At 38.8% G+C, this 12703-nt stretch overlaps 3 protein-coding genes across 3 annotated transcripts; all 3 read right to left on the reverse strand.

Annotated features, from left to right (window-relative positions):
* Nucleotides 1-71: 71 nt before the first annotated feature.
* Nucleotides 72-2130, reverse strand: LOC138629675 (sterile alpha motif domain-containing protein 9-like). Its single transcript, XM_069713529.1, has 3 exons — nt 2065-2130; nt 1927-1965; nt 72-884 (listed from the first exon to the last, which is right to left on the reverse strand). The coding sequence occupies exons 2-3, from the start codon at nt 1949-1951 to the stop codon at nt 73-75; spliced, it is 837 nt and encodes a 278-aa protein (XP_069569630.1). The 5' UTR covers nt 1952-1965; nt 2065-2130; the 3' UTR covers nt 72.
* Nucleotides 2131-3285: 1155 nt separating this feature from the next.
* LOC138629669 (zona pellucida sperm-binding protein 3-like) lies at nt 3286-6380 on the reverse strand. The gene is made up of 8 exons (XM_069713520.1): nt 5994-6380; nt 5767-5882; nt 5579-5676; nt 5309-5486; nt 4703-4820; nt 4535-4620; nt 3998-4071; nt 3286-3344 (listed from the first exon to the last, which is right to left on the reverse strand). Exons 1-8 carry the CDS (start codon nt 6378-6380, stop codon nt 3286-3288), a joined length of 1116 nt encoding a protein of 371 aa, XP_069569621.1.
* Nucleotides 6381-8953: 2573 nt separating this feature from the next.
* Nucleotides 8954-11816, reverse strand: LOC138629643 (zona pellucida sperm-binding protein 3-like). The gene is made up of 9 exons (XM_069713481.1): nt 11442-11816; nt 11252-11367; nt 11066-11169; nt 10809-10983; nt 10110-10227; nt 9952-10034; nt 9682-9851; nt 9302-9490; nt 8954-9183 (listed from the first exon to the last, which is right to left on the reverse strand). The coding sequence occupies exons 1-9, from the start codon at nt 11814-11816 to the stop codon at nt 9077-9079; spliced, it is 1437 nt and encodes a 478-aa protein (XP_069569582.1). The 3' UTR covers nt 8954-9076.
* Nucleotides 11817-12703: the final 887 nt, after the last annotated feature.

Here is a 12703-nt window from a genome sequence, read left to right on the forward strand (position 1 = left end):
TACCTTTTACAATGCTTGCTTTTGGGACAACATCATATTCAATGACCCATGTTTTCTCAGTCGTTTCCTTGTCTAGCACCTCAATGAATTCCTTATGCACTGCCTGGCATCAGTCTGTTCATTTGATCCTTTGAAGCATCTTTCAATGTTATCTAATGCGTCCACAAAGTCTTCCTGATTTTGGACAGGTATCCCGATGATTTCTCCGTGCTTATGACTGCCTCTGACTCTATCCATAATGCCAAAATGAATCGTCCCATTCGCTCTCATATTCATGCATGCACATGCAAATCTTAACACTTCATTAGCTACTTTTGCTTTTAGCCTTTGTGAGTCTAGTTTGTGTGCCGTCTCAAGTGACTTATATTCATGACATGGAACAATCATGTTTTCACTCCCTGTCTCTGGAGGAAGCAAATTGTGCTTTACATATCTGCAGTCCTTTTCATGCTGATCAAATTTCCGATAGTCACAGAAAGACAAATCTACTCCTGTAGAGGTTGAATTGTCACTGCACGCTATGGGAATACTTTGCTTCTCTGCTCTATCACAGGGTTCTTGAAAGGAAGGTTTTGTTTCTTGTCCTAAAACTAAAACATTTTCTTGTTTGTCATCTCTACTGTTACCACACAAGTCACTTTTTTTTTTCACTTTCGGGCGTTGCAACTTTAGAAGTTCGTCTCTTTTCTTCAGTAGAAGTTCCATTTGGCCGCTTTTCATTGCAGTTATGTTGCTGATGGATTCCCTCTGTAGAATGGCCAGAACTGATCCTGTCACCTCCTCCTCCTTCAGTTTCATTATGTACATTTCTTTTATTCCAATGTGTTTCAACCAGGAACTCACATGAGATTCTGTCCAGCTGTCATAGGGCAGTTCGTGCCACTCTGTGTAACAAAACATTAAAATCAAGTGTCATTTAAAAAAAAAAAAAAAAAGCACATTTAATGCATCTTTCCTGGTTCACTGTGATAAATATGTGAAAATGTGTAATATATGTAGTGTATAAATTATTTTACAGTTCAAGAAAGCCTAAGGAAGCACTGCATATTGTTCAAACCTTCAGTGACCTATTCAGAAATGGGTAGCGAGCTTCTGGTAGCTTGCGAGCGACAGGTTGGAGACCCCTGATTTTGGTCACAAGTGTAAATTTACAATACTATGTTGATGATGTCAGTTAGTTAACTCTTAAGTCGGGAGGCTGTAGCTCAGACGCTAGAGTGGTTTGCCCTCTAATCGGAAGGTTGGTGGCTCAATCCCCAGCTCCTCCTGTTGTCCACATGCCTAACTGTCCTTAAGCAAGACACTGAACCCTAAGTTGCTCCCAATGGCATACCATTGGTGTGAATGTACTCCTGATGGTGAGCACCTTGCACAGCAGCGCTGTCTCATTAGTGTGTGAATGGGTGAATAGAAAACTGTTAAAAAAAAGCACTTTGAGACCATAAGGTGATAAAGCACTATACAAGTGCAGCACATTTAAGTGCACTCCAAATCAATACAAAAATACATGTTTTACTATTCTTAAAAATCTATTTCATCACAATTTCATCCTGTAATTTTTTGTAATACAATATATAATATTACAATATTTTTAAAGTATAATAAAAAAGTCTTCTCAGACATCTTTATGAAAGGGGTGCATCACTAAGTGTGTTCTGTAATGACTTGACAAAGACGTGATACACAGTATATCTGCAGTTGTAAATTTGTTTAACCAAGCCAGCAGTTGCTTTTTGTGTGTTTCCTAATAATAATAATAATAATAATGATAATGATAATAACAATGTATTGAAAGAAATCCCTGAATGTAGAAATCTCGGTTCAGATTATGTTGACTGATCATTTTATGCATTCAAATTAAACTTTGCCGCAGTCAGCGACTGATGCTCCAACCTACATATATAGTGATATACATTTCATAGTTACCCATGTCTGTGGAGCCGCTGCCCATCTTTATGGAAGTTTCTAAGGACAGTAAAAGACTAATTAAATATTTCTTATCGTGTTACTTATTTTTTTTTTAATCACTATCATTCGCATGCATAAACCAAAGATCACACTTACCATGTGAAGCACGAGACTAGAACACGTTGATCATTATTGAGCATGAATCAGTCTTTTAATATCTGTTGGTGACAAAGCAGAGTTTACACACCTTCAACTCTTGAAAACATGTTTGAAATGTACTTGTGTCCAAAATCAGATGGAAAGTTTAGTTTGTCAGTTTGGTTGAAATTGTGTCAGTAGTCAGTACTCAGTGTTCCAAATGACTTACTCCCCTTATTTCACTCGCATACCTGCAGTACTCTGACTTGTCTAATATTTACATTTTGACAGGGTTGTGTTGTCTCAAACTACACTGCCATTCTGCATTTATCAGAAATAACTGCAGCATGTGAATGAATCACCTCCAAACATATCTGCTGGCTTTGATTATTTTCCCCAGAAATTAATGTGTTTTCATGCCCTCTTTTGTACTTTTTTCAAACACAATGACGACTTCTATCCAACAGCAGTAAAGGTAATACTTAGTGAAAAATAAACACTTTTGTGAAGTGTTCTGAACAAGCCTTAGCCTCTTTAGCAGCCTCAGTTTGAAAATGCTTTAGAGCCGCTGCTACGTAGCCATAATGGCTATTGAGGGTGAAGTGTCCATTGTTTCATACTAAATTTTTGGACTGTTTTAAGTGGGCCTACACCAGCCAAGTACTTATAGTGATCTGCATGTTCCCATACTGGTCAATGTAAACGTACATATGCACTCAAAATTCCATTTGAATCAGTTTAAAGTCTACCTTCACCTTCAGAGCTACTTAACTCAATAGGATCCTTCGCAGTGTTCTTTAACTTGAGTAAATAAAATGTTAGGAATATCCTGTACATTTACAGTAGCCTATAGTATACATGTTTGGTTGTTCACAATACTGCTCTACTGTCTGGGTGACCAAACAATACAAAAATGTGTTGATTTTGTATCCATGATTATTTGAAGTTGCCGTTGTTTTGACCAAAAGCCTGTAATGTAAGCAACATTAGAATTCATTGGGACCAGGACTCGCATGTCAACAACCCGCACATTGAGTAAGTGTACCTGAAATTTTGTCACATCAATCTCTCATGGAACATCTCAAAAGTTTATTGTTTAGGACATACAAAACCTCTTCAGTAACTTTCCAGATGTTTTTCTTTTTTCATCACCATGGTAAATGATTTGAACATCACTGTGCCAGGTAAAAATAAGGCACTGAAAGTTTGAAGATTTTAGTCCATATACATGTTCTTTGCCTACTTGCGGTGGAAAATCATCAAAGGGCCAAGAGTCACAGTCCCACAAGGCATGATATCTGAAACAGTCAAAACATTTATTTTTGTCAAAAGACCAAAAGTTGGATTTCTGAAAATATATTCAACTTGTTTAAGCCTAATCTAAATTTGAGCTGTGCAACATTACAAATGAATCACTTCTGCTATACTACCTTAGTGCCCTAATCACCGTCCTGAAGTGACTGGTGAAGAGTCATAAGAGATGTCAGACACAGCACTCTGTGGTATGGGAGTAACATAGAGGCCACTAAAGTCAGCGTTTATGGTCTCATTATAAAGTTAATGTGCAGTGGACGCCAGCAAGTTCCCGAGCAGATGAGCATCACATTTAGAATATTTTCACAGCTTCACTTTGCTGTCAGAAAGCCCTTTCCGACAGGAACCTGAAATAGCGATATCGCCCTCTTCAAAGCCACCAGAATCCTTTGTCAAAAACATGAATTTTACTTTATAAAACAAGGGAGTCACTGGCCTATCGATCGAGTTTGTGTTGGTGTGTCTACGCTATTTTAACAGCTTAGTCCAGAACAACTAAAGTTGTGTGTGGATACCAATCTAGTTAAACTTAACAATAGATAAATATATCCGATTTGGGTCACCTTTGCTTGCGGTGTCATCATAACCTTTGATGCAATCTGAATGCTTTCAAGCTTTTGCTCGTAATCATACGTACCTTTTGTTGATCTTTTGTGGCAGATACTATCACAACACTGACACACACCATTATTCCCATCCACACTTCTCCACCTGAAGAAGAAGAAAGAAAACAAATTCACTTCAGTATACTTGGCTTTTGATATAATGCAAAAGACACACACGTCTTAGAAAACATATGATTAATAAACCGACAATCAAACAAAACTGATTGGTAGTTTTAATGTGTTTTCTTAAAGTTTTTAAGAAATGATAGCTCATCTCTGTATAAACATAGAGCAGTGAGCCCAAATGCAGGTCCTTAAAGATTTTCATATTTTTCACATACACTATTAACTTTCATCATTTATTCAAACATTAGTTCGGTTTTCATTTTGCCTGCAGTAAATCAAAGTAAGCAAATAAACATTAATTTAAAGTAGCATAAAGGAAGAAAAAAAAATTGTACTCTGAAGGGTCAAAATGCTTCTACTTTTTGATCACTTACAGTAGAGTGGATTAGGATTACTCCATCAGAAAATGTTCCGAGGCTACAGCACAAAGGAAATAAAGTCACCTTGAATGTACATAATTGCAGGCCTTGTTAATGGGGCTGTTCCTCCACATTTCAGGTGTAGCTTTCAGTTGACACGTTATAAATACCTAAAAAGGGAGAGACATCAGAAATGTCATTATGCAAACAGAAACATCATACAAAAATCTCTCAGATTTTTAAGTGGCTCACTGAGTTCCTTGGATCCTTTTGAAACAGGAAAGTATCAAGCTGAAGCTGAAGCGAGTTAGCCCTCGTTCTGGGTCGTAACAGTGTGTTTGATCCAACTTGTTTTGCGTCAGTCAGGCACCTAAACAAAAATAATTGCCTCAATTTAAAAGAAACAATCAATTTGAGTAAAAAGACAATAATATTATACATTATGGTACCAATGCCTCATATGCAGACTATCTGTACTTGGTAACTAGCCGGTGGGACAGAGAAGCCTACCGTTTATGCTGCTCACACAACTCAGTCTGGTATGTGGCCACCAAATAGTTTAAGGAAAGTGAGATAAGGTCATCAAATCTAAGATTCACCCAAGTTGAAACCGGGTGATTGTATTTTTGTGGGTGGATTTCTAAAGTAGAACCTATGTGTAGGAAACACTGTGACTCACTGACACTGATGAGATTTACTCCTGCATAAATGTGTTGGTGTGGCTTGGTATCAAAATTTGGTGCCGAATGAGGAGTAATGTTTTGATAGTAGATACCAATCCAAGCGATTTAGTCAGTACCAAAAAAGCATCAGTTTGGTACATAGCCTTATTGATAAAATATACTGAGCTGCTCTTACCCATGGTTTTTAATGAAGTAATATCGGGGGATTGTTGTTGCGTTAGGTGTCAGAGTAGCAACACAGCTGTCAATGAAGAGTCGTCTTTGTCCTGGATTAGGACCCGTGTAAGATGCCTCAAGACGCAGGAGGGCCCCAAGAAAAAAATTGCTGGAGAACATCTCACTTGTCCAGTCATCTACATTGAAATAAATTTAAAAAAAACACTACTACACACACACATTCAGGTGTGAAAAAACATAAAAGTCAGCAGTCAAACTATACACGCACCGTTCATCAGCTTCAGAGAGAAAGCAGAACTCCCTGTTGAATACTTCGCAGGAATGGAGGGGGGCGGCTGCTGAAGATGACTGCTTACGACATGTGTCCTGTCCCAGAAAGTTTACAAGTCAACCATGATGAAGAAGCCATGAAACAAAAAGTTTCATCTTTGACCAAGACAATGATTGAATTATCACCTTTTATAATGGCAGGAAACGGGAACAACGGCACCGGCCATCCTTGTAATGCCATGGTAACCGACAGCTGGAGAGAATATCAGCTTGTTTGAGTAGATCACGGCGTCCTCAGAGATCTAGAGAGTAATATAACAACACAGTCGAAAGATTCGCAAAAAACAGTGTCAAAGTTTTCATTCCAAAACTAAACACAGTCACCGTGACACTGACAAGCATCAAAAGCTTACAGTTAATTTGGAGCCACAGTCTTGCAGGGGAGCTTTGATGACATATTCACTGTTACCAGCAGCAACAGCTTGACACGGACTGCTCCCTAAATGGTTGGCATCTCCCAAAAAAAGCTCTCTGGGAGACACAAGACGCCCACTTTTATACAGGTCAGCCTTCACCACAACGATCATGCTCCCTTCTGTGCAATATACACGGACAGGGGGGCTTTCATCGAATGTCCGTCTGCCAATGTTTTCTGCATCAATTCTCAATGCAGCAGATTTATACTCCCTTCCTTCAGCATCGATCATGGGTCCATCTTTCAAAGACCGAATGGCATCGGCACCTCCAAAGGCAAACAAAATCCGCAGTACCAGAATGGCCGAATGACCTGCAGTCACCATTGTGCTCTTTTCTCATAGAACAGGAGACTTTTTTTTTGTTAAAAATATGTACACAGCAGAATCTCCTGCACAATGCGGTCAGCTAGAAAAGTAATCATAAAATTACTCTGGATTTTAAAGAAGATGCAAACACACTCAAGGTTGAAACACTCCAGATAATCCTCCCTGTTATCTTCCTTCCCACTCCAGAACAATCATATCACCTGCAGAGGACAGCTGGCAGCAGATACTCATTAGATGATGGGGGGAAATTAGGGACAGCTGGAGTCACACTGAGTTGCGTGCATATGATTGATTCACACCCAACAATATTTAGAATTTACCCTAACGCTCCTTCCTTATCTATCCATATTGAAATATAGAAGTACTGAAGCGATCATTAGCATCATATCAATAAAAAAAAGGTTTACCACTTCTATTACACATATTCTGACTGACAGAAAAATGTGTTACGTGACAAGAAAATTCATTTTCAGTATGAAGTATGGTGAAGAAAGTGCCTCCCTCTTTTTGGACTTCATTTCTCTTCATTCCAAGATATTTAAAAAAAAAAGTGTTTTTTGGTTGTGCCTAGCACTGGTGCAGTTTTACTGATCATGTTGGGGCAGAACGTCAAAAAGTTCTGATCGCCAAAAGTTGTATTTCTTGTTACGAAATCAGAATATGATGATAAAAAAAAAAAAAGTCATACTATATATAGCATGTCGTCTAAAATATGGAAAAAAAGTCCCTAACCCTAACCCTGCAGATTTTGGTGGTAATAGCAAATATTCAATACTATAGCATGTCGTCTAAAAAGTGAAAAACAGTCCCTAACCCTAACCCTGCAGATTTTGGTGGTAGTTGCAAATATTCAAACGAGAACTTTGAAGGCCGAAGTGGAGAAGGGCTCCATGTGAGCAGCAGTTGAACTTATCGTCCAAAATGTGAAAAAAAGTCATACTATAGCATGTCATCCAAAATATGATAAAAACGTCATACTATAACATGTCGTCCAAAATGTGAAGTCTTTATTGCATGCTCGTTTGACTTATATGACTTTTAAACATTTTATGGAAGAGTGATCAATGGTGTAGTGGTTGGTGTTGTTGCCTTCCAGTCAGAAGGTTCCAGGTTCAAGACTCACCTTGGAACTCTGTCTGTGGAGGATTGCATGTTCTTGCTTGGAATGTAACTTTGTGACATTTACAACTACATGCATGATGTTTCTTTTACATTATGGACGTGCATGATAAAATGCATAAGTTAGTCGTCCATATTTTACTTTTAGGTTATTACTTATGCAGGAACATGCAAATTCCACATAGAAAGTCCAAGGCGGGTATCGAACCCCAGGACCTTTAGACTGAGAGACGACAACGCTGACAACTGCAACAATGTGTTGCCTGACATACCTTGAATGGAAGTCATACTTATAGCATGTCAGCAGAAATATGATTTAAAAAAAAGTCATAGTATAGCATGTCGTCCAAAATATGAAAAAAAAAGTCATACTAGAGCATGTCATCCAAAATATGGGAAAAAAAAAACTCAGCATGTCATCCAAAATATGGAAAAAAAAACTCACTATAGCATGTCATCCAAAATATGAAAAAAAAAAAGTGATATTTTAATATGTCGTCCAAAATATGATAAAATAAAAAGTCATACTAGAGCATGTCATCCAAAATATGGAAAAAAAACTCAGCATGTCATCCAAAATATGGAAAAAAAAACTCACTATAGCATGTCATCCAAAATATGAAAAAAAAAAAAAAAGTGATATTTTAATATGTTGTCCAAAATATGGAAAAAAAAGTCGGTCATTGCACTTCGATGCGTACCCTTTCATATTAAGATTGACTTATCTGCTCTGTTTTTAACATCACAATAAAGCAGCTGTTGCCCCATTAAATTATGTGTTAGTTAGTTCATTGGTACCTTGGCTCAAAGACTCGTCACATCCTCAGTGAAAAAACTGATGTGCAAGTACACACTTAACCACTTTCACAATACTGTTAGGGTCAGACGTCAAACTGCAACTTAGTCAATGGCATTAAAGCGTGAATATAAACATTTGTTTCAACAACCCCAACTTCTTTCAGCAGTGATGTATTCAATTTCCTTTGTGCAATAATAATTTGGGCCCAATTCGACTTAATTCAACTTTTAGTTTGCACGCTATGTATAGAACACACCATTGTCCTAATTTTTCCAGTGTTAACATAATTGAACTGGTGTAGCATTGGAATTTACTTGTATGGATTTGAGTTATAGAATTTACAGTTAGGATAATTTTTTTGGTAAAACTGGCTCAAATGATTACTGTGACAATTAGCATAAATACTCTAGATTTGAGACAAGTTATATTCAATCCTTGCTACTACATCAGCTTTAACGAAAAAAAAAAAAACAGCAAAAAAACCCAACAACTTCATGTCCAATATGTGGTTAAATCAAACATTAAATTTCAGTTGTAACCATTTATTTCTTTGGGTTAGAGTGTGTAGCAGTTGCATTAGACAATGTAGTCTCCACTTTAAACTGAGACGGGGGGCCAAATTCACTGGGGGCTGCTGTGGCGTTATTGTTGAGGGCTGCTTGCAGTGATTTCACCTTGAACCCAAGTCCTGCTTTTTCTAGAGGCGCAGCATCTGTATCCTCTGCATCACCAGCTGTAATTAGAGACAAGTTACTGCATGTCAGAAGGCAAATTTTCAGTTGTCAAGTCTTCCTCCTTCACCCGTTATACTTTTGCCATCCTTAATCTCCTCGTCCAGGTCTGGTGTCTCTGGTGGACCAGGAAGCAGGCCGGTCTTCAGATCTGGGGGGGCAGGGAGAAAAAAAAAGAAAGTGTTGTTTTGCATTGGTCTTCAGAGTAATTTACAGTTAAAAGAGACCCAACTACCAAGGAAACTTGTGGTTTAGAGTTCAACTCTTACCAAGTCCATTTATTCCACTTCTCCACTGGCTGCCATACAATGAAGTTCTGCTGATTTTATGGAGAACTGGAGGGAGTTCAGCCACAGGTAGAAGCCCACTCTTATCCATCCAGCTCACATTGGGCGAAGGCCCACTCTTATGTGATGGCAAAACCATCACTGGACCCACTCTTGCCGCCTGTTCCCACACTACCAAAAAAAAGAAACCTCATGACAGTTTAATACCATTGAATCAAGTTTAAAACTGTGTGAAGACTGACATCTAATGGAAAAAAGGCACAACTACTCATCTAAAACTGGCTGCTCTTTGAAGCAAGTGGTCATGTGACCACGCCAGAGGAATTTAGAACCAAGATCAGACAATTTCTAAAAGACTTTACCTCGATTCGTGTTCATTCCGCTTCTCCACAAGGGTTCAGATTCTGCTGGCTTCCCAAACCCACGAGGACCAAACTTGCCAGGGTTGCTGGGCTTAGTGTGGGTCTGGCCAACTTCATTTTGGCTTTGACAATAGCTACATAGGTAGTCATTGCCATCAGCTGACCGCCATCTGGTGGGGGAGAAAGGGTAATTTTCCTCAGACATGTTTACATTTTGCTCATTTTGTTTTTAGTTTTAAAAAAGAAATAAAGTGAAAGTTTCCAACTTGCCTTCCATTCATAAAAGTGCATGCCTTATTTGGGACTTCTGCATCATTTACTGGGACAGCATTGAGGTGACACGTGATGTAGAGCTGTGGAGAAAGTTAAAAAAAAAAATTGTACATATAGCTACACGAGTGATTTAAGATGTGATAATACAACCTCACCTCTCCTCGGTCATCATTATGGAATCTAAAGGCATCAATGACTAACTGGAGCTTGTCATCCTGTGTCCTGGGTAAAAAGTGCGCATTTGAGCCAGGAAGCTGGGAGTCAACCAAGCACCTATGAAGGGGGACAAAAATTCAACATATGCCTCAACACTCAAACTTTAGCAGTGCACTAATATCAGATCCACACTGGAAAGTTAAGTATTCTTGGCCAACCCTGTTGCCTACAATATGCACAATGCAACTTGACTACAAAAGGTGAATTTTGAAGTCGGTTATGCTATTAGCAGAAAAAAACAAGATGAACTAGTCCTTCAAAAAAGGTGAAAGGCTTACTAGAGTAGCACTAACTGGCATCTGTACAGCCTGACTGTTGAAACTTACATCTCGAGAGTTTCTAGATTTTGTTCATGACTGACGAGCCTAAAAGATTTTGGTTTGGCTAAGAGGCTGCAAACTTCCAAAAAGGTCTGTATCCACAAACTGCTATCCTCACTCTCCTTTCTGTAACATCACAGCTCCAGATTTCAGACTACTATTCTTCCCAAAAGGCCACAAACCTAACAGGCATCACCTAAGGCCATTTCTGACTTTATACAACTCTTTCTAGAGCCACAAAACTACGTGTTGTAGTACCCATAATGTTTAACAGACTACAATTAGTAGTATTCTTTTGATTTATCATCAAGTGCTTACCCATTTTCAACAAACGTGTATTTGGGATCAGAGTATATGTCTGGGTACAGTGTAGCCACACAGCTGCTCAAAAACAGTCGGAGCCCCATGTGATGTCCAACTCTGACGGAGGCCTCGATGCTGATGGGCTCACCGAGGTGAAACACATTAGCACTTCTTTTATACTGCCAATCATCTGCACAGAAAAAGCAACGAGGTAAGCAGAAACAAGGACCAAAACTTGACACGAAAACAATTGAGACATGAATTCAACTGACTGGTCATTAGCTTCAAGTCAAACTGCAATGTCTCCACCGCAGCCTGGGTTGACATGAAAGGGATCCATGTTGGCCTGAGTGAAGAACTGGACAAGCTGTACTTCCTATTTAAAAAAAAAAAAAAAAAAAGTGAGGCATTGCCCAGTGAGATCCAAAGATGTGCTTTAAAAACAAAGCCAGACAGACCTTTCATAGTGACACTCAATTGGAATTACAGCCTCATCCATGCGAATCACCCCATTAAGAGAGGCCGCAGGAGAGTATATAAGGAGGTTTGTGTAGACCAAGGAGTCTTCAGTCATCTGTGGAAAGTAGATATGGTTACAAGTAGAAGGTATGCATGATAAATGTCTAAAATGCAACAAATTAAAGTTACCCAGTGTTTGGTGCCGCAGTCTGCTAGTCCAACAATGATTCTGTACTCATCTCCTGAAGAAGCTGCAGCTCTGCAGTGATCCTTGTGCTCCACTCCAAGGCGCAAGTCGTCACGGTTAACAGGAGCGCCTACCGCAAACACGTCAGCTTTGATTACGATCTCCAGCGAGTCTGGACGGCAGCTCACGCTGACAGTGTTCACCTGCTCTCCCTCCTTTTGTTGCTCAAGCACAGCGTGTGTGGAGCTCTGGCTGTGCGGAGGCTGAGGTCCTTGAAACAAAGCATGTTGCGTGTACTGTGTTGGTGGAAAAGCAAAAGATGATCGAACACGGAGTCCTGACAGAAAGAGTCCAAGAAGGAAGTTAAGCCAAAACATCCCCATTAATGCCACTCCAAACAGCACACCGGGTCAGACTGCACAGGCTCTTCTCTGACCCGCAGGGTATCAAAGTAGGCTGAGCTTTGGAGCATTTTAAGCTTCATTCAATCAGTCCCATCAGCGCAGCACTGCGCGCCTGAGTCCAATGATCTACTAATCAGCTCACTTCCACAACCGACTGAACCTGATTTCAGTGACGAGGTTCAGACACAAGCGTTCAAAAAAAAAAAAAAAAAAATCATAAAAAAAATAGTGAAATCAACGTGCTATAAAACATAAGAATGCAACACAGAAATGTAGTCATCTCGTTTAATATTAAACACTTCACATAATCTTCTATATTACAGGTAACAACCATATAAAACTTATAGAGGTGAGCCTGTATGTGTCTTGATCCTGACACACTCCAAATGTGGACAAACCTTTTACTTACATTTAACTGGTGTGTTGTATTTGTTTCATGAACTTAAGGTCAATAGCAGGTTCTGATCATATTTTGGTTCATTTCTGGAAAACAGATTTGTTTGTTTCCTGTTTCTCTCTGACATAACAGTTCAGATTACTTAACAAATGCATAAAACACACACACTCATCAGTTTATTTTTGTACATCTGTACATGCAGTACAACATTCCTACAATACATACTGTGAGGAAATCTTATGAATCTCAGTGGTGGAGTCTTTGCGTTAGATTAAATATGTTTTTTAAAGTTCTGTTTTATAAGTCCGAATATAATAAAACCGTCTTCCCTGCTTCTCTAAATTAAACACATTTTCTCAATGAAGTTCGTTTCCATTCATTGTTTTTATGTAAGTTTCCTTTTTCTGTGTATGATTTAAAAATATATATTTGTTTTATATATATTTTATTCTGACTGTCTAAT

This window comes from Brachyistius frenatus, unplaced genomic scaffold, assembly GCF_029030835.1.
Source record: "Brachyistius frenatus isolate BFR_SWC_R1_liver_20210118 unplaced genomic scaffold, ASM2903083v1 Contig_119, whole genome shotgun sequence".
NCBI lineage: Eukaryota > Metazoa > Chordata > Actinopteri > Embiotocidae > Brachyistius > Brachyistius frenatus.